We start from the raw sequence: 19825 nt of genomic DNA on the forward strand, positions 1-19825 counted from the left end.
ATTTTTGTAACACAGATTTCACATATGAACTTTGATTTAGAAAAATAGTGGAGTTACTCCTATTCCTATCAATAATCATTCCAAGAATTTTCTTTGCATCTTTAAGATCCTTCATTTCGAAATTTTTGCACAGATTATTTTGTAATTCTTTTATTAACTCAAGACTTGGACTAGTTATCAACATGTCATTAACATATAGCACAAGAAAAATAGGAACATTATTATCATACTTAAACTAAAGGCAGTGATCATAGGTGTTTCTTGTGAAGTGTAAAGAGAGAGTAAACAAATCAAATTTTTTATTCCACTATCTTGGTGATTGTTTTAAACCATAGAGAAATTTCTTTAACAAACAAACATGATCAGATTTTTGTTTATCAATGAAACCATCAGGTTGATGCATGAAAATTTGTTCATCAAGCTCACCATATAAAAAGTCAGTTTTAACATCTATTTGCTTTAATTCCCAGTTAAAATGAGCAACTAAAGCAAGAAGAATTCTTATAGTGGTGTATTTAGCAACAGGAGGAAAGATTTCTATGCAGCCTATTCCTTCCTTTTATGTGAAGCCTTTTGCAACAAGTCTGGCTTTAAATCTAGTCGAATTATTTTCTTGCTTTATCTTATACACCCATTTACAGTCTACAATTAAGCAGTTTTTAGGTTTTTAGACAAGTTCCCAGGTTTTATTAGCATGTAGTGATTTATTTCTTCATTCATGGCTTTCAGCCATGACTTGGAATGTTCAAATTTTAAAGTTTCTTTATAAGTGCTAGGTTCAATGTTTTCAGATAGCAAGGCTAAGTGAAAGTACCTAAACCTAGAAGGGAGCCTATGTTCTCTTCTAATCTTAGAATGAAAGAGTGTTTAAAAGAGGAGTAAATATGAGAAGAATATTCTAGTTATAGACAGAATCATGCTTAATTTCATGTTTGATCACATATGCAAAAATGATAATCATTCATGATAGATAAATTGGTTATGGTCATTCGTACTACCTAACAACCTTACATTTTATTACCTTGTCGATAGTCAAGGAACGTCCGTTAAACTAAATTTCTAATCAGTAAACAACCTTAGGAACATTTTCAAAATTTAATCTACCAACAACATTAAGAACTAGAAAGACCCAATTATAACCAATAAATTCCTTAAGTTAAATTGCGCATTCCCCACCATATAATTGAAAACTACTACATAATCAATTATGCTGAGTTACCACTAGGTTATTGAACTAAACAAACAATTACGGACTTTGCAAGTTCAATTGGCTAGTATTCTTGACAATGAATACCAGTACCTATCATTCATAAATCAGATTATTTGTAATAAAAGGACAAAGAACAACACAAATACCAATATTATAAAAGTAGAAAGCAGAAATTAAATCTCACAACTCATTGAAATTAAGCACTCACCAAGTACTATCATGTTTTCGATTTTTTATAGCCATAATATTAGAGCAAAACAATATGATATGCAATTTTTTCAACAAACATGCAATATTAATCGGGACAACAAATTGCTGCAACTGGCAACCATTTTTTCTACATAAAGTCATGGTAAATATAAATTCTATTCATTGTATAGGTTAGTGCATGGGATGAATTATTGGGAGCCTCAAAAGCTATATTCTCTAAGTAATAATTAGAAAAAACTAACGTCGAAAATTAGACTTTAAACGTTTTAAACCAATTTTTAAAGCCAAACTAACTTGGAAAGCTTTAATTAATTAATCTGCCTTTTAAAACAAAGTGAGAGCTACTCGAATTTTTTTCTTTATTTAAATCAGATTCGACCAAATTAAATTATTGATAAAATAAATACAATACATTTGTCATGTAATTAATTATTTTTTTTAAATTATTCATCAATGTACGCAGAGTGTACTACGTACACTTGCTATACAGTAAGCTACAATTCCACGAAACTCAATTTAAATTGAAATTTATCCAACTAATTAATTTGTAGGTTTGGCATATTCTATATGTTTGTACCATAAACCTTTAAAATTGTACTTTCCCCTCTATATATATCAATAGTAGGACGACACATACGTATTTTTATCTTTAATTAGAGTTAATCGTACGGGTATAGATGCGTATTGCAATGTAAATTGTGAACTCAATAGTAAGTATACAAGGTGGCAATATCTAAAAATTTGATGGATGAAATGTAATTATTATTGTTATCTGTCTTAAAATTTAGAAGAGAAGTAATTTGATTTTAATTTCTTAGAAATGGGAAAAGGTAGAGTGAATATATTTAGAGAGACGTAATTAATTTGACGTTTTGCTAAATCCATGCAGCTGTTAATTAGGTATACGAATTTCCAATATCTTGTAAGAAAAATATTTATGAGATTCATCGTATGCAGCATATATGTCTCCTTACCACTGATTAATTAACTACCTAATCATCAAGTAATTAAGGGAATATTTGCGCGATTTTTAGGAAAACAGTATTTGAAATGTCGGTTTCTACTTTTAAAATTATTGATCAAAACCTAGAGAATGTTTTGATTTTTTAGATAAATAAATTCAATTTTATTTATTTATTTTTGACAAAAAACAAAACGTGGTGGTTTTGAATATTGTTTCTCTAGAATGAGTTACTTGCAAGAGCTTCTGACTCGTCGTTGCATTACATGAATAAATCAAATCATCTTCCCTTGGAGGACGCGTGGCTTATTACATGTCGCAAGAAACTTTGAATTAATCAATTCTCTTGACCAAACTCCTACTTATGTTTCGCAACAATCACTCTCTACTTTACAAAAATTCTTATTCAATTGAATTAAATTAGTTATAAAAGGAAAAAGTTTCAAGAACTCTAAAAATTAAAATATAAATTACATTCCATGTGATATAAATCAAAGTTTAGAAAACACCATAGGGACAGGATTGGCAACACACGCGCCTTGACTATGAAGATTTGTCTTAAATTTGTCTTTTTTTTTTTTTGGGAACATTTTTGCCCTTCTCTCAAATTCAATATATATAATTTTAAAATAATTTAAATTTTTATAAGGGGCTTTTTTATATTTTTTCATATCACAGGGTACGTTGGTTGTGTGATTGAATATTTTTTTTTAAATTATAAATTAATCATATAATAAATACATAACATTTATTATATAATTCATTCAAATTCATTCAAAATTGAATGTAAATGAAAATTCTTCCTCACTTTATAATAAATGCCAATCCCACAAATTAACTCATAAATACCAATTCATCGTAGTCATGAACAACATTCATACAAATACAATCCCAGCTCCAACAAAACTAGTCAAAACCAAATGGCACTTTTCTCTGCTTCCGACGCCTCAGCCACCGCATTCATCGCCCTCCTCCTCCTCCTTCTCCAGGGCACCTCCACCGGACAAGAACAAATACCAAACTCCGACGTTGATCTTTTGGAGTTCCCCTTGAACTTGGAGTTCTTGGAAGCAGAGTTCTTCTCTTTTGCAGCTTATGGCAGGGGATTGGACAGCATGGCCCCCAATCTGACCAAGGGCGGCCCGCCGCCTGTGGGTGGTAGGAGGGCCAACCTCAGCCCACTCATAAGAGATATCATTGCACAGTTTGCACTCCAAGAATTTGGACATCTGAGGGCAATCCAAAACACAGTGAAAGGATTTCCACGCCCACTTCTGAATATAAGTGCGGAATCATTCGCGACTGTGATCAACAATGCATTCGAACGGCCTCTACTGCCTCCATTTGATCCATACGCCAACGACATCAACTATCTTATTGCATCATACATCATTCCTTACGTTGGACTCACCGGATACGTTGGTGCAAATCCTAACCTCCAAAGCACCACAGCCAAAACCGTAATATATAATTAATTCTTAAATACATATATATATGCGTGCAAATAAAGCCCTAGAAGTAACTCGATCATCATGAATTGTATTTGATGATGTTTGTTTTGTACATGTTTGATGATTAATTTACAGCTTGTAGCGGGGCTGTTGGGGGTGGAATCGGGGCAAGATGCGGTGATTAGGACATTACTGTACGAGCGGGCTTCAGTTAAGGTATTGCCGTATGCAGTCACGGTGGCGGAATTCACCAACAGGATTTCAAATCTGAGAAACAAGCTTGGAAAGGAAGGTGTGAAAGATGAAGGGTTGGTAGTAGAAGCGGCAGCAGGGGCGGAGGGTAGAATTTCAGGCAACGTGCTGTCTGCGGACAAAGACTCATTGTCTTACGCTAGAACACCTGAAGAAGTACTTAGAATCGTGTATGGGAGCGGACAGGAGAACGTGACGGGGGGATTCTACCCCAGAGGTGGTAATGGTAGGATAGCCAGATCCTACATAACAAGTTGATCATCAATATCACTTGAGTAATAATGTGGTGTGGTGTGGTGTGCTTTTCTTTCCACTACATACTATGTATCAAAATGGGAAGCCCCTATCCTATGCATCAACCCTTTGGAAATTACCAAAGAATAATATTCTAGACTACTTGTGTCCACTTACTCTTCATCATTTTATCTCGCTTTTTGTCTAATACGATAAATACTTTTACATTTTAGTTTTTTTTTTTTTTACGAAATTTTAAGATAATTTCTAAAATTGAAAAAATTCGACATATTTACTTCTATACTTTATAAGTTTTCAAAATGGTCATGAAATTAAGAAGACTTAATAAATTTAGTCCCATAAATTTCATAAACAGAGGATTAAATGCATAAAATTTTTCCGATCTTGAGACCATTAAAAATTTCTGTCAAGTAGATTGAGGACTAAATGTATCCAGTTTTTCTAACATTGGGACCATTTTAAAATTTTCCTAAATGATCACAATCAAATCGTTGCGAGCCATAGTAAATTATTATTTACTACAGTTATTTATTTTTAATTATGATAATTAATCACCATTACACGTTTAAATTCTTCTAGTGTGTAATATTTATAAATTTGACGAGATGGTAATCATGTTGTACATATATCTTTTCAACAATGTACATTAATTTTAGTTGTTTTGTATTTAATTTTGAAATAGAGTAGCTTGATTTTTTTTTAATTAAACACAACACTTAGAGAAATTAAAGATATTAACGTTTTCAATATAAGAAGAGTCACGTGCCTTTACAACAAGAATTAATTGTACTAATTCCCAATTAATTAGGAATAAAGTAATGAGTGTAATTCAACAAATGTACGTTCCTAGCTATATTTGTCAACCTTAACATAAATACGATTAATCTATGGTTGTAATTACAGCATTTCTGGTTTAAAAGATTATATTTAGTATTTTTTAAATTTGTACTCATCTAATAATAAGTTTATTTATTAGTTAAAATTCATCGAATTTGTTGATATTAATAAAAAAATTAGATAAAACTTTCATATTTATCCCTCCTAATTGACTTATTACCAATTTGTTTCAAGTCAAATAACTCTACCAAATTAACCTTATATATATTTACATGGTAAATTGGTAATGCATGTATGTAGTACGTATATCTTCATCATTATAAGAGTAGTTTAGTCGAAAAAAATTTATTAAACCTACAATAAGTTAGTAATAAGTCAATCGAGAGTAAATATAACTTTTTCATTCTATTTTTTTTTTTTTTGTTAATATCAATAAATTCAGTAAATTTTGACTAACAAATAGATCTATTTAAATGAAAGCAAAACTGGGGATTACTAAATGTAATTTTTCAAATCATAAATATTTACGTGTAATAACACCAAATCGCATGAGAGGAGAGCGTAATTATCCCTTAATCTATGTATCTTAATTGGAGATTATGAAAGAAGGTATGGTTTCATTTCGTGTTTCTTTATAATTAATCGATGATTTCAATTTTAGCAAACCTGATCATGCAATATCAATTTTCAGTACATGGGTTTGGTCTATCAGGTCATCAACTTCGCATTTTTTTAACAATTAATGTACACACACGCCACGTAATTTGTTATATATATATAATATTTTTAAAAATTATTATAGATGCATGCATTAATAACTCTTAATTTGCACAACACATCAGCCCTTTTATGTATGCATCCATGTTTTTATTTAATTTTTCAAAATACCCTAATTATTTTTAATAATTACACCACCACATAATTTCGTAACACTTAGACTAATGACATTAATTTTAAATTTTTTAAAATAATAATTAATCATTCTTGGACTTACTAGCTTGTTAAGACTCCATCCTATTTTTCCTTCATCATTATTAATTGTACAATGCTAAAATTCCAACATCTAATTTAGAAATTTTCACAAATAATTTTTAAAAATGATATAATTTTATTTAATTACTTATTAATGTTTAATTTATTTTTCCCTGTATAGAGATATAATTTGTATTCAAACACCCCTATGTTATTCTTTTTAAATTTTGTACACATACGTAAACCGACTACTTGTTAATTAATCAGTACAATATAAAATACAATACGAAGTTACCAATGATACTTCCTTCCAGTAGTTAATTAAGGATGAGGTCCCATAAACAAGTTCAAAGTCATGGATATTTATCTTATTTTATGTAACTGTTTGTAATTTATTTATTATTTTAAAATATATTAAAATATTAATTTAATTGATATATCATTCAATTTATCAAAATGAATATAATCATACATGTAATTATGACTCCAAAACAAAAATGGAATACGAATTTATAACAAAGTTGTAGAGTGCATAGTGTTCAACAAAAACAGTGTAACAAAAAGATGTTGATAACTCTAATACAATATTTATGTAAAATCTCACCTCCTGCTCATCTTTCTCAAAGAATCAATTACTGCAACTTTGAATTTGAAAATGTCGTATCAATATTAAGTAAGTTCGCACAAATCGAATCAATCTAAAAAGTTTGATATATTTATTATATTATTGATTATTTTTTTTAAATTGTATATTAATTACACGATAAATATATTACACTTGTCATATAATTAATTCAGGTCCAATCAAACTTAAATTGAGTTAGAATTTATGTGGGCAGGTGGGGTTCGAATTCTGCAACATCATCTCTCTATAAATGCAAGAAAAGCAACCTGCATGATTTCATTTCATACTACCTACAACGAAGAAGTTGAAACCAAAGACCAACAACTAGCACAACCACTTCACCTCCACATCAATGGCATTCTTGTCCGCTTCCACCACCTCAACCACTGCCGCATTCATTGCACTCCTCCTCCTCCACCTTCACGGCTGCTCCGCCCAAGCAATACCAAACTCCGACGTTGATCTCATGGAATTTCCGTTGAACTTGGAGTACTTGGAAGCAGAATTCTTCTCTTATGGCGCTTTCGGAGGAGGAGTGGAGACCGCCGCTCCCAATCTGACGATGGGCGGCCCGCCGTCCGTTGGGGGTCGGAAGGCCTGCCTTACCCCACTCATAAGAGATATCATTGCACAGTTTGCACTCCAAGAATTTGGACATTTGAGGTTCCATCACTTTACGACCTCAATTTTTTCAGATAATTCTATTATTTTTGCATGACTCATTAAGCTTTGAACGTATGGATTTAAAAAAGAAAAAGAAGAAGAAGAAGAAGAATCAAATTTAGAAAATTACGTTTGACACTAATTTGTAGTGGTAATATTAATTTTATGACATTTTGAATTTAAAAGGGAATCTTTAATGTAAAATTTTAAAAGGAATTCATAAACAAGATTTTATTTATTTTTAAGTTTTAGAAATATGCCTGTTGATTATTATTTTTTTGTCATATAATTTTGATTGGATGTAGGGCAATTCAGAAGACAGTGAAAGGATTTCCACGCCCACTTATGGATATAAGTGTGGAATCATTTGCGACTGTGATAAACAATGCATTCGGACAGCCTTTAGCGCCTCCATTTGATCCATATGCTAATGACATCAACTATCTTATTGCATCATACATCATTCCTTACGTTGGACTCACCGGATATGTTGGTGCAAATCCCAACCTTCAAAGCCCCATTGCCAAAAGGGTAACATCAATAATAATGTTTTATTGCTATATACACTTAATATAAATTTCAGTTACCTTCTCTAATTACGTTGTGTTTGGATAGATAAAATTTGACTTACTCCCGACCAACATGAAAATTTTCAGGTCATAGCCGGGCTTTTAGGAGTGGAAGCGGGCCAAGATGCTGTGCTGAGGGCATTACTCTACGAGCGTGCTTTCGTCAAAGTATGGCCGTATCCTTACACAGTGGCGGAATTCACCTACAGGATTTCAAACCTTAGAAATCAGCTTGGGAAAGATGGTCTGAAAGATGAAGGACTAGTAGTTGTACCGCAAGTAGGCGCTGAGGGTAGAGCTTCCGGCAACGTGCTTGCTGCTGATCAAGACTCATTGTCTTATGGTCGAACGCCTGAAGAAATACTCAGAATCGTGTATGGAACTGGGACGGAGAATGTGGCCGGGGGATTCTTCCCAAGAGGTGCTAATGGTAGAATAGCCAGATCCTATTTGCACCTTTGACGTCCAACATTTGATGTGGGATTGGGTTTCAGTATTATGTATGTGTACTGAAATGGTGGAGAAGCATACATATATAATATGAGTAGTAAATAAACTGAGAGTTGTGTGTACTTCTTCATCATTTTATCCATTATGTGAATAAAATTGTGGTAATCCTCACCAACCATAAATCGAATATAAATCTACAATTTAGAAAGCTAAAGTTCAATAATAAACAACAACTTTCACATATTCACGACTTTATCACTAATAAATTCGTGACCAATTATTGTAATAATTAATTATATTATTTAGAGGGCTTTGCATTTCTCTGTCTTTCTTAGCATGTAATTGTAGCCAAATTTTCACAATCGGGTGAATGGAGTATACGATATTGATTAATAGCCTTGTATATAATTGCTTGCCGTGCTTGTTGTGAACATACCCATTTCACACTTTGGGCAATAATAGATCCGGGTCAACAGAAAACTACATAATTGTACTAGACTAACATAAGAAAGAATCATGACAAATTGGCCAATAAGCACATATGTCAGAACGCCAGCATATTACCCCATCAAAAATATCCAACACTAGTTGATTGAAATTCTTGAAGGTACAAATACCAACCTAGCTAGCCACCTCACAAGTTACAACTAGCCTAACAGTATTTCATATAGCATAAAGTAAGCTAATCAACAACCTTCTCCAACTGTCCCAACAATTCATATTATGGAATCTAAAGATAAAATTCGACCCTAAGATTGTGTACCATGATAATACAGGAAGGAAGACGAGACCTAACAAAGCACACACTTCCTCCTTCGGTTATACATAACTGGATTGAGGCGAAAGCCCTACCGCTTGGAGGGTCTTTCATCATCCTCTCCACCATCGCTGTCATCTGAATCATCTTTGCCTGATCGCTTCCTCTTCGGTGGTGCCTCAACTTTTCCACCGTCGTCGTCGTCATCTTCATCTCCCTCATCAAAATCTTCCTCACCATTTTCTTGTGGTTCAAAGTCACTTGCATCTTCCTCATCCTCGGCACGGCCAACTGGTCTGATTAGGTATTCTGTGCCTAGATCCTCCTGCGTAGTTAATAATCACAGATAAATGAGCAGCCAATACTTAATTAACTGGGTGTCACAGAAATAAATACTGTGATTCCCCAATAGACACTGTCATACCTCCACACGGAAATAATTAGATAAAAACATTATTGAGCAGTGGGCCGATAAATCACTATCTCATACTAAAATAGCAACCCATAATCTCCCACTTCTTCCAATCGAAGTAAAAATAGAAAGCAGGAAGACAAAGATATAATATGCCCAAAAAAAAAAAAAGAAAAGAAAAAGAGTGATATTATTTTGCTCCTCTCTAGTACTCAAGCCAAACTGGGATGACCCCATTAACCCAAACAGCACAAGTCTGAATCTTTTTCAATACCGCCTAACTGCTGTCTGTCTCAACATATAAAAAAAATTTGCATTTGATGGACACCCGAATGACCTTTCACATTAAGTGGGACAAAGAGGACGCCAACATGCACACGGCAATTGTTAAAGGCAAGTGCTAGTGATGAAGAAAAGTCGAAAAACATTTGAAACGCCTTCAACAGCACAAAATCAATTGAAACAAACTCGAGGACAACATTGAAAAATGAATGAAGTAAATAAAGGACCAAAATGGAGCCATACATATTAATCACCGTAATTGTATAACTAGTTCTTCAAGATAACAAAGGTATGAGAGCTGTTAAAGAAATTGGCCAAAAAGTATAAGAAGAGAACACAACTTGAAGCATGAGATCTGAGTCCACTAGGATCTAAACCACCAAGCTGGAAGATATCCAACTCGAGTATGGTGGAGTTAAATGCAAATATAGATGGTTTACGATCTAATTGCAGTTGAAAAGGGCGATAACAGAATGTAAAAATTGCCAAGCATTATATCTGAGATGGTACTGAAAGGACAGGATAAATATCCAATCCCATGATACTTTTTTAGTTCCTCCAAAATCAACTCAAGCTTCCAGATTTTCAGCTCCCACAAAGTAATATAATTCTACTCCTCATTTTCCACACAGTTGATATCACAAATGACATGAAAAACCTCGAGATCTGACTACTTTTGACAAAAAGTCAACTGCAAACCAACAGTTTAAATTGAAAACAAGAAAAAAAACAGCTATCATACAAGTAAAATGTACATATGCTGTGATAAAAAATTTCAAACTCTCAAGCAAATATTAGCTCGTGTATGCTCTTAAAAGCTAAAGAAAGCTTCGGAAAAAGCTCCAGATCTGACTAGTACACCAAAGCAGAACAGAAACAGCAATAAACTTCACCAGCAACTACAGAATGGAACAGCACGAGTAGGAACATAACCAAATCCATAAATAAAACCGCCAAAAAATCGAACATTAGCAAATTTTTAGCTAGTTTATGCACCACAAACTTATTACTTCCTTAAAAGTTCCAGATCTAACTAGTTTCAACAATATAGTTCACCAAATAATACCCAAACCAAGCAAAATTAGCTTCATAAAACACAAAAACATAACACGAGTACCAAAATCCAGTTTTACCTCTTCCTCTTCTTCACCTTCTTCATCTTCATCATCATCGTCATCATCGTCGTCGTCGTCGTCGTCGTCGCCTTCGTCATCTTCATTTTCTCCGTCTTCATCCTCCTCATCGTCACCAACAGACGTGACCTGCGCCCTTCCTCCGCTGCTATTCAACACTTCCTCCTCCTCATCCTCTTCCTCCTCCTCGTCATCGTCGTCCTCTTCGTCCTCATCGCCGTCATCATCGCCGTCAATTTCCTCCTCAAATATTTTCTCCTCTTCAAACACCGCCATTACTCTCAGAAGAAATTTTCACTTTTATTTAATTTTTAATTTTTTTTTTGAAAATTTTATGAAGAAAAAAAAAAAAGTGGGAAGAAAGAGGAGAACAGGGGAGGTGTGTTTTCTGGGGAGGGAAGGGGATGGGGCCTGGTGATTGATCTGGGCCGTTGAATCTGGGATCGCACAAGGATCGATGACGTGGAGAGTGATCTAACGGTGGAAAACACGCGAAGGGTTTTTGCAAATGCGGCGCTAAGATTCCATTTTTCTTGTTATATATGTATCACGTGATTCGCGTGTGACTTGAAGGTATCTAGGGTTCGAGAGGTATCTTCTCATGATGCACAGTTGGGCTTATAAGAAACTGAATAGGTCCAGTTACGTTTGGGCTACAGATCTCATAAATGGGCCTCCAAATTAAATGTATTATACAGAGCCCAATATATTTTAGAGGCCGAAATGGGAAAAAAGAGAGAACCCATTTTTGTACAGGACCCTCCAAATTTAGTAAAATAGCAAAATTGCCCATCACTTGATTTATGGTGTCACTTTATCACCTCAAATTTCGCAGCCCCTCAGTTGTCTCTAAGCATATCAATTTTGATTTACTTCAATTGAACACTCTTATGTAAGAAATAGAACTTAAATTTTATTTAAAATAAAAGTTCATAATAAATCTTGACTTTTAAATATTTTCTAGACAACAAATTTATAAGCACATATCAAATTTGAGTCATTTTTTTATGGAACAATCCAAAATAAATATAATCTTTTTGTATTTTGAATTGATTAAATTTTGGTCAGATAAATGTTCAAATACTCTCCATCAAGAGATTAATTCATATAAAAGTCTATAGTGTTCAAACTCAATAAAACTGAGCTCAAATTATCTAAATTCTACTCACGCTTGTAAAAAGGGGCCTCCAATTTTAATAAAATAGCATATATATAGCTCCCCCAATTTATTTAAAGTGGCACTTGGGACATCCATTTACATGATGATGACCAATATCAAATTCATACGCAAATCCCTCTTTTCAAGAAAGTGGTTTCAATCCAATTTAAAGTGGTGACATAAAGCCACCAAACGGATCAGATAACATACATTACTCTGCATCCATCACCTTTTCTATTTTCTTTTCTTATACTAATATTCTTTTCAACCTGGAAAAAGAAACTAATTCTACCTACTTATTAACTTTGCTTCTTAATCATATATTTTATTAATTCATTTAAATTTACTTACTTCTTACTGATTTTATAGCCTAGTTGGTATGCAAAAGGAGTTATTTTTATTAAATTAGTCGTCGCCATATACAATTCCCACAAACATATAAAAATAATATAATGATTACATCAATACAAAATATAGGAACACGTAAGCATAATAAGAGAAGGCCCAATTATGATTCTCGAATGCTTAATCAATAAGGTTGTAGTAATGAAAAATCTAACATGTAAGAAATAATGAAGTTAGTGAAAATTATACGACAACATGTAAACTATCTTTACGAATTTGATTGTGTTGTCCTAATGAGTTAATACGTATTCAGATTAGGCCACTCGGTACGATTGGAACAATTTGAATGTGATTCGGGCAATTTTAGGAATGAATTAATATTGTTGATGGTAGTTATATCATTTTAAGATATCCAAGTGTGGCCAACACATCATAAAATATAGTTAATTAATTAGAAAAAAATATTTAGAGTCAAATTTCTCTTTTTTTTTTTATATACTACCGATCATGGCACTATTCTTGTGCGCATATAATAAATATTATATAAATCAACTAAATATATTTTAAAAAGAAAAAAATAATATTATATATTATCTACACAATAAAATAATTGATGTAGTGATACATGAAGTCATTAATTTTTGTAAAAAAGAATTAATTATAATTAATATTTAAAAATTATTGTGACGATATCATTAGTGAGTATTGAAAACCTTTATAAATATATTATATGATTTATTTGAAAACTTAATGATTGAATATACAGAGTGTTGATAAGATGTTTCTATCTCCAAATCCCAACCCAAACACTCTTTTTTTTTTTTTTTCTTTTTCAAAAGCAACGGAGAAATTAAATCTTATCCCTCCATGCCCTGTAATTTAAACATATTAATAATCATATATGCATCTCTACAGCACAAAATAATCAGTCTTTCGAGTGATATTATCACTAATTATAAATAGCTGTAATATATGTATTATATTTAACCAATTATTAATTCTTGTAATATTATTGATAAACATCACTAACACACATCATTGGATTTTCATTGACATTTTTTATCCTATAAATCACACAAATTCTTCGTTTTTGTCTTGTAATTATTGTGGATGCCAAAGTTTCTAACAATTAATTGAATAATTTGTGTAACTCAGAGAGGGTTAATAGGACATCCAATGAATATGTGAATAAGGGGGTGTGTGAACATTTCTTACAAGGACTCTTATATAAGAGACCAAATCCCACTCCCATTTTCTCTAACACACTCTCTCTCTACTATCCTCAATCTCTTCAAAGAAACAAAATTCCATCAAGAAAATGATGAAAATCCTAATCTCTGTGATTCTACTCATCATCATGGTTGTTCAAACCTACGCAGAATCAGCATCAGCATCACAAAACAAGGATCCACCCCTGGTCGTTAGCACATGCAAGAACACCCCACACTACCGCCTCTGCCTGGCCGTCCTCCGGCGCAGCCCCAGAAGCGCCAAGGCCGACGTGTGGGAGCTAGCCCTGATAGCGGTGGGGGCGGTGAAAACGGAGGCGGAACGAGCTATGGACGCCATCAAGAAGGTGAGGAAGGGGGGAGAGGGGAAGGAGGTAGCGGCGGCGCTGAAGCAGTGCGAGGAGGTGTACGATGCGGTGCTGGAGGGAGATGTACAGGAGGCGGAGGAGGGTCTGAAATTAGGAGACCCAAAATTCGCGGAGAATGGGATGGCGGACGCGGTGGTGGAGGCGGATTCTTGCGAGGGTGGTTTTGCAGGGGTGGGGAAGTCGCCGTTGAGTCGGGTGAATAGTGCAGTGCATGATATTGCAGAAGTCGCTAGAGCTATTATCAGAAATTTGCTTTGAGCGACTTTATGAAAAGATAGTTGGGATTATATTTATATTTTAGAAAATGAGTATGAATAAACAGTGTAATAATAACAATTTTGAATGAATCATAATTAGTGTTTCTGATTAATAAGTTGTTAATCCATCATAAATGAATGCATTTCAACTCAATTATAATGATCTTAACGGAGGGACAAAGGAGAGGGGAGGGATGGGTGTCATCATTCTGTTAGTATACGATAGGGAGAAAGGGGGTAGCTGTCTTCACCCTTCAATCTGTTACACACGATGTACCCATCAGCTAATCATAACTAAAGTCCGGCTCGTATATAAGCTCGGCTCCAGCTCGAGCACTATATGTTGTGTTCGTCAGCTCACGAACCGACTCACGAGCTCACTCTCTCTTTTTTTTTAAATTATATATATATATATATATATATATATATATATATATTATTAAGTGCATATTCAATATTATATTAAGTTTATATTCAAAATTCATCATATATTAGATATATTAATTATTTTAATTTATAATAATAAAATATAATATTTTTATTTATATTATTTAGAAATAAGCTTAAGCAACAATTTAGTAAGTTTTGATACTTTTTTTTTGAATAAATATTTAAAATTTATTATCAATTAGAACTATTAATTAATATCTCATATTTTAGTTTAGATAATATTAATATATGATATTTTATATTATATTATCTAAAAACAAGCTTATTAGACAATTTAGTATATTTTGATATTTTTTTGTAAATAAATATTAATGTAATGCATATAAATTTTATGTGTTACATTTTCAATCCTATAAAAAAAAATGCATTTATTCACTATATATTAGAATTGTTAGTCCATATCTCATATTTTAGTTTTAGATGATATTAAAATATGGTATTATAGTTTATATTATTCAAAAAGAAGCTTAATCAACAATTTAATACATTTTTATAATTTTTTGTGAATAAATATTTAATATAATGCATATTAATTTTATCATTATAATTTCAATATCCAGTATAACAAATGTATTTATTTTATAAATTCACCATATATTAGAATTGCTAGTCAATATAACATATTTTAGTTTTAGATGATGTTAAAATATGGTACTTTGGTTTATATTATCTAAAACTAAGTTTAATCAATAATTTAGTACGTTTAGATAATTATTAATTTTGTAAATAAATATTTAATATAATGCATATATTTTATCGTTACAATTTCAACGCATTACAACAAAATGCATTTATTCACTATATATAAAAATTATTAGCCCGTATCTTAAAAATGATATTAAAATATGGTATTTAGTTTATATTATTTAAAAGAAAAGCTTAATCAATAATTTAGTACATTTTGATAATTTTTTTGTAAGTAAGTATTTAATATAATGGGGTTATGAGATTTAGGTGAACTGAATTTGTTGACGTTAGTTTAAATACAAAATAGTGAAATGGAACTTTAGTTACTTCTCATTAAATGATTGGACCGAATATTTTTATGACTGTCAATTTTATTTCATCGTATTACTTCTTTTTGGTCTTCTTGTGAATATTTTCTTTCTGTTTAATATTTAAAATTTTTAATAATGTACTTCATATACAATAGTCCGTATTTTTTAAATTCATATATTTCAGAAAAACAGTTAATTAAGCTCAAGCAGCTCGCGAGCTCGACTTGTGTCAATCAAGCTCTAGCTCGCGAGCTGCTCAAGCTCGAGCCTTTATTTCTTAAGCTCGCCGAGCTCGAGAGCTCTCTTACTTGAACTTTTCCTGAACTCGTCAAGCTCAGTTTGTTTGCACCCCTAAACTAAAGTATGCCAACCTCATCGATTAAATAAATCTTCACTTACCCTCTCTCTTAGTTATAATCTTTTAAATTAAATAAAAATACTCTTGATTGTTAATAATATTAAATATTAATTTTGATACCCTTTATAATAAAATATATTAATTAATTTTATTTCAAATTTTATTGATTTAAGAGGTTAATAAATTACTGTTGGATTAATAGATAAATCTATAAGCTTGTGTTTGTACATTATACGGATTATTTATAATTTTAATAACAAAATTATTGCAAGTGACCATCAAGCCTATCATTTTGGTGCCCAAATGTCAAATGAGGTGATTTGAAGGTTGGTAAGATAATTGTTTTTTCAAAATAGTAACTCTATTTAATCCCTTAACCTAATTTTAGGTCCAACATGTTAGACTTGTTAATTGATGGGCAATAACTAGATCCAAACTATTTTAAATAGTTAGTGATCGGACTTATACCTAATATTTTTACATTAGATCCAAACTCAGACATATACCTATTGGAACAATTATTTTAGGGATGGATAGATTACACTAAATTACCTGTGAGTACGAATATCATTATGAGTGAATTTTTAATATTAAAAATGTATTTTTATTCATTAATTTAAAATTATTGAATTTATAAACCTGTTGAAAAAAATATGATTATTTATCCATTCAAATTTGAAATAATTATTTTGTATTTATTTATAAACATCATAGTTTTAGAAAATTTTAAGTCTGATTGATCGATATATTTTATTAGAGAGGAAATTAAAGTTAATATATTACATTGTTAATAGTTAAGGGTAATTTTGGCCATTTTTATTTAATTTAGAGAATTATAACAAAGAGAGGGGTAAGTGAAAGTTTATTTAATTCAGGGGTAATTGATGAGGGTGGTTTACATTAAAAGTGTAAAATATATTTAAATTATTAAATGCTAATGAACGTTAATTATCAATTCATTACAAATATGTACACAACCAATAAATAAATTACAACCAGTTGTCTTAAACTGGATATACATTATCACAAATGCTTCTCGCTATCTCTAAAATTATTAATGCTTACCCGAGTTTAATGGCCATTCAACAAGTAGCACAATCGGTTAGTCTCTATTAGGTATTTATCCATTTTTGTCAATTAATCAAAATGTCTTTGTAGACTATGAACAATAAATTTACTTATATTTTAGATTTTGTTTTAAAATCTTTCTAAGGAGTAAATGGACAATTTTGTTAAACAACTTTTGAATTTTTCTCGTTCATTCAGTATGATATTTTATTTTTTCCTAAAAAGAGAAAAAATACTACAAACGTAATGTTTTTTTTTATCCATTCTGTCCAACAAGGAGCCCAACCTTGTAAAGGCCAAGGAGGCTTCAGGATTCCATGCGACTCAAGAGGGCAACCCAGGCCCGCATTTCTAGGAAAGATCTGTTAGCAAAGAGACCTGAGAAGGCCTAAGAAAGTTAACAGAAAGCCCAGGAAAGGGGTTGGAGTGGCGGCCACCTAGATACTGTGATATTCCCACGCACACATGGTTGGATGCCAGTCGGACAACTTGGAGAGATGATAGACACCTTGCCACAAATAATGCCCAAGGATCTAAAAGGGTTGTTGGACCTATTCTAACTGCATCATGGGGATCCCAGAAGCTTATCCCACGAGTAGATTTATCCGCTTGTAGGATAAGCCCCCAACGATCAATGATTAGGAGATACTCCCTAGTCCCCCAAACAATTAGTGCCTATTTTTTGACAACCATCTTACGAAGTCCCTAGGGGATTGGACCCCTCGGCCGACAAGAGGTAAGGACTGTGAAAGGGGGGCTTACGCCCTCAGTAAAAGGTAATGTTATTTCAGTCAGTCACACACACAAAGCGCTATTATTTGAAGCGTTCTCAGACTGAATTATTATCCTAAATTATGCTTTTACAGTTTTAATTCTTATTTTTACCATTGTTTATTGACTTGACTGTCGGAGTGCTAACGTACTTTATTACAAGTCTTTTTTCCTTGCAAAAGAGGGATTAATGCAATTTTGATCCTCAAATATAGTCACTAATGCAATTTTGGACCTCAAATAATTTAAAGTTGTAATTTTGGTTCTCAAATTTTAACTTTTTTGGAACTTCTTGGTCAATACAAAAAAATGTAGGATTTGTCATGTACAACTTTTAATACGAATTTGTAAGGATGAGTTGTGATGATGTTGTACAGAGCTAATAACAATTTCAATTATTTGTAACGGTCAAAATCATTGAAAAGTCGTTACTAAGTAAATCTATCCCAAAAGTCATTACAAGTAACTGGCCATTACAATTCAAAACGGTTTCTGAAATTAGGTACGGCCAATATTTCTTATAACGCTAGTTGTTCCAAAAAATGTATGAGAAGCAGTTATAATTTTATAAACATGAAAGATCGTTACAAAAATCGATAATGATTTTTGTCCGTTACTAGTTTTATATGGTTCTTGGGAAGGCCAACCAAATTTGTAACGGCCCATGGAAAAAAAATGAGCGGCCGTTACAAGAACTGTATAAAAAATCGTGAGAATATCTCTGTGGAAAGGATGTTACAAAGGCCCTGCGAATATGGACGATTTTTTTTCTCCGCATGTATTACAAAGGCCGTTCCAAATGCGGACATTATAACAACTATATTTTAATGGCTATATTTCAACTGCTATATTTTTTGCTCCAAAAGCCGTTACAAAATAGCTTATATGTGTGTTGCAAGTTGTTTTTATTTTATTTTATTTGTTCTAAAATTGATATAAACCACACACACTCTCAATATCTCTCTGTTTTCGATCATATACACTTGATTAGGTAGAATTATTTAATTTTTTACCAACAACTGCTCATCTCTTGAGTTGGTGACCAGGTAACAAAGACTATAATCATTTTTGTTAATTAAATTGTACTTTAATTATTTTAGTTTTATTTATTTTTTGGTCTTATATGTATTTTTTATCGTGTAGTTTAAGGTAATTCAGTATTTTCATCCTTTAATATTTTAAAATAATATTTTAATTTGGAAAGGCGAAAGTCCATTTGGGGCTTATTGATAGAGGCCTCCACCTTCATCTCCTTCATTTTCTCTCCGCACCCCCCCCCCCTCTTTTGGAGGCTTGAGTGTCCTCTATGTTGATATACTTCAAAGCTCTAACCAGGAGGGCATCGAATTTGGAAGCGGCTTCTTAGCTAGGGACTTGAAGAAGTCCCCATCCAAGAGTCTTTTGGAGAAGGCAGTAGCCTTAACCTTCTGGGTGGTTGAGGGCACCTCCAGGGCCGCCGTATTGAATCTTTGCAGGTACTCCTTCAAAGGCACTCAATTATTCTATTGAATGGAGAAGAGACTGAGTTCAGTCTTTCGATGTTTTCTGCTACTAGCGAACTGGTGTAGAAACTAGGATCGAAACTCCTGGAAGCTCCCAATTGCTCCTACGAGCAACTGATTAAATCATTGTTGGGCCGTCCTAGCGAAAGCAGTGATGAAGACACAATATTCGATTCCATTTGTATCGATGCAAGAGTGTCGCATTCTCAAAATGCGAAAGCTGCTCTTTGTGGTTCACGGGTAGTTTGTCCGCCATTACTCCTTTTGTGAAGGGGTGCCCT

At 32.6% G+C, this 19825-nt stretch overlaps 4 protein-coding genes and 1 long non-coding RNA gene across 5 annotated transcripts; 3 read left to right on the forward strand and 2 right to left on the reverse strand.

The window, feature by feature from the left end:
- Positions 1-3229: 3229 nt before the first annotated feature.
- LOC105157048 (desiccation-related protein PCC13-62-like) lies at positions 3230-4490 on the forward strand. The gene is made up of 2 exons (XM_088878390.1): positions 3230-3841; positions 3968-4490. Exons 1-2 carry the CDS (start codon positions 3302-3304, stop codon positions 4340-4342), a joined length of 915 nt encoding a protein of 304 aa, XP_088734516.1. The 5' UTR covers positions 3230-3301; the 3' UTR covers positions 4343-4490.
- Positions 4491-7125: 2635 nt separating this feature from the next.
- On the forward strand, positions 7126-8577 carry LOC105156830 (desiccation-related protein PCC13-62). Its single transcript, XM_011073062.3, has 3 exons — positions 7126-7436; positions 7742-7967; positions 8093-8577. Exons 1-3 carry the CDS (start codon positions 7126-7128, stop codon positions 8465-8467), a joined length of 912 nt encoding a protein of 303 aa, XP_011071364.1. The 3' UTR covers positions 8468-8577.
- LOC148788555 (uncharacterized) lies at positions 7865-8419 on the reverse strand. Its single transcript, XR_016064800.1, has 2 exons — positions 8280-8419; positions 7865-8208 (listed from the first exon to the last, which is right to left on the reverse strand). It is a non-coding gene; the product is annotated as an uncharacterized LOC148788555 (long non-coding RNA).
- A 420-nt stretch (positions 8578-8997) lies between the features above and the next one.
- On the reverse strand, positions 8998-11424 carry LOC105156831 (nucleolin). Its single transcript, XM_011073063.3, has 2 exons — positions 11040-11424; positions 8998-9537 (listed from the first exon to the last, which is right to left on the reverse strand). The coding sequence occupies exons 1-2, from the start codon at positions 11313-11315 to the stop codon at positions 9304-9306; spliced, it is 510 nt and encodes a 169-aa protein (XP_011071365.1). The 5' UTR covers positions 11316-11424; the 3' UTR covers positions 8998-9303.
- A 2323-nt stretch (positions 11425-13747) lies between these two features.
- On the forward strand, positions 13748-14513 carry LOC105156832 (cell wall / vacuolar inhibitor of fructosidase 1). Its single transcript, XM_011073064.3, has one exon. It carries the CDS (start codon positions 13862-13864, stop codon positions 14396-14398), a length of 537 nt encoding a protein of 178 aa, XP_011071366.1. The 5' UTR covers positions 13748-13861; the 3' UTR covers positions 14399-14513.
- Positions 14514-19825: the final 5312 nt, after the last annotated feature.

The sequence above is a fragment of the Sesamum indicum genome, linkage group LG3, assembly GCF_026168435.1.
Source record: "Sesamum indicum cultivar Baizhima isolate 11 linkage group LG3, ASM2616843v1, whole genome shotgun sequence".
Taxonomy (NCBI): domain Eukaryota; kingdom Viridiplantae; phylum Streptophyta; class Magnoliopsida; order Lamiales; family Pedaliaceae; genus Sesamum; species Sesamum indicum.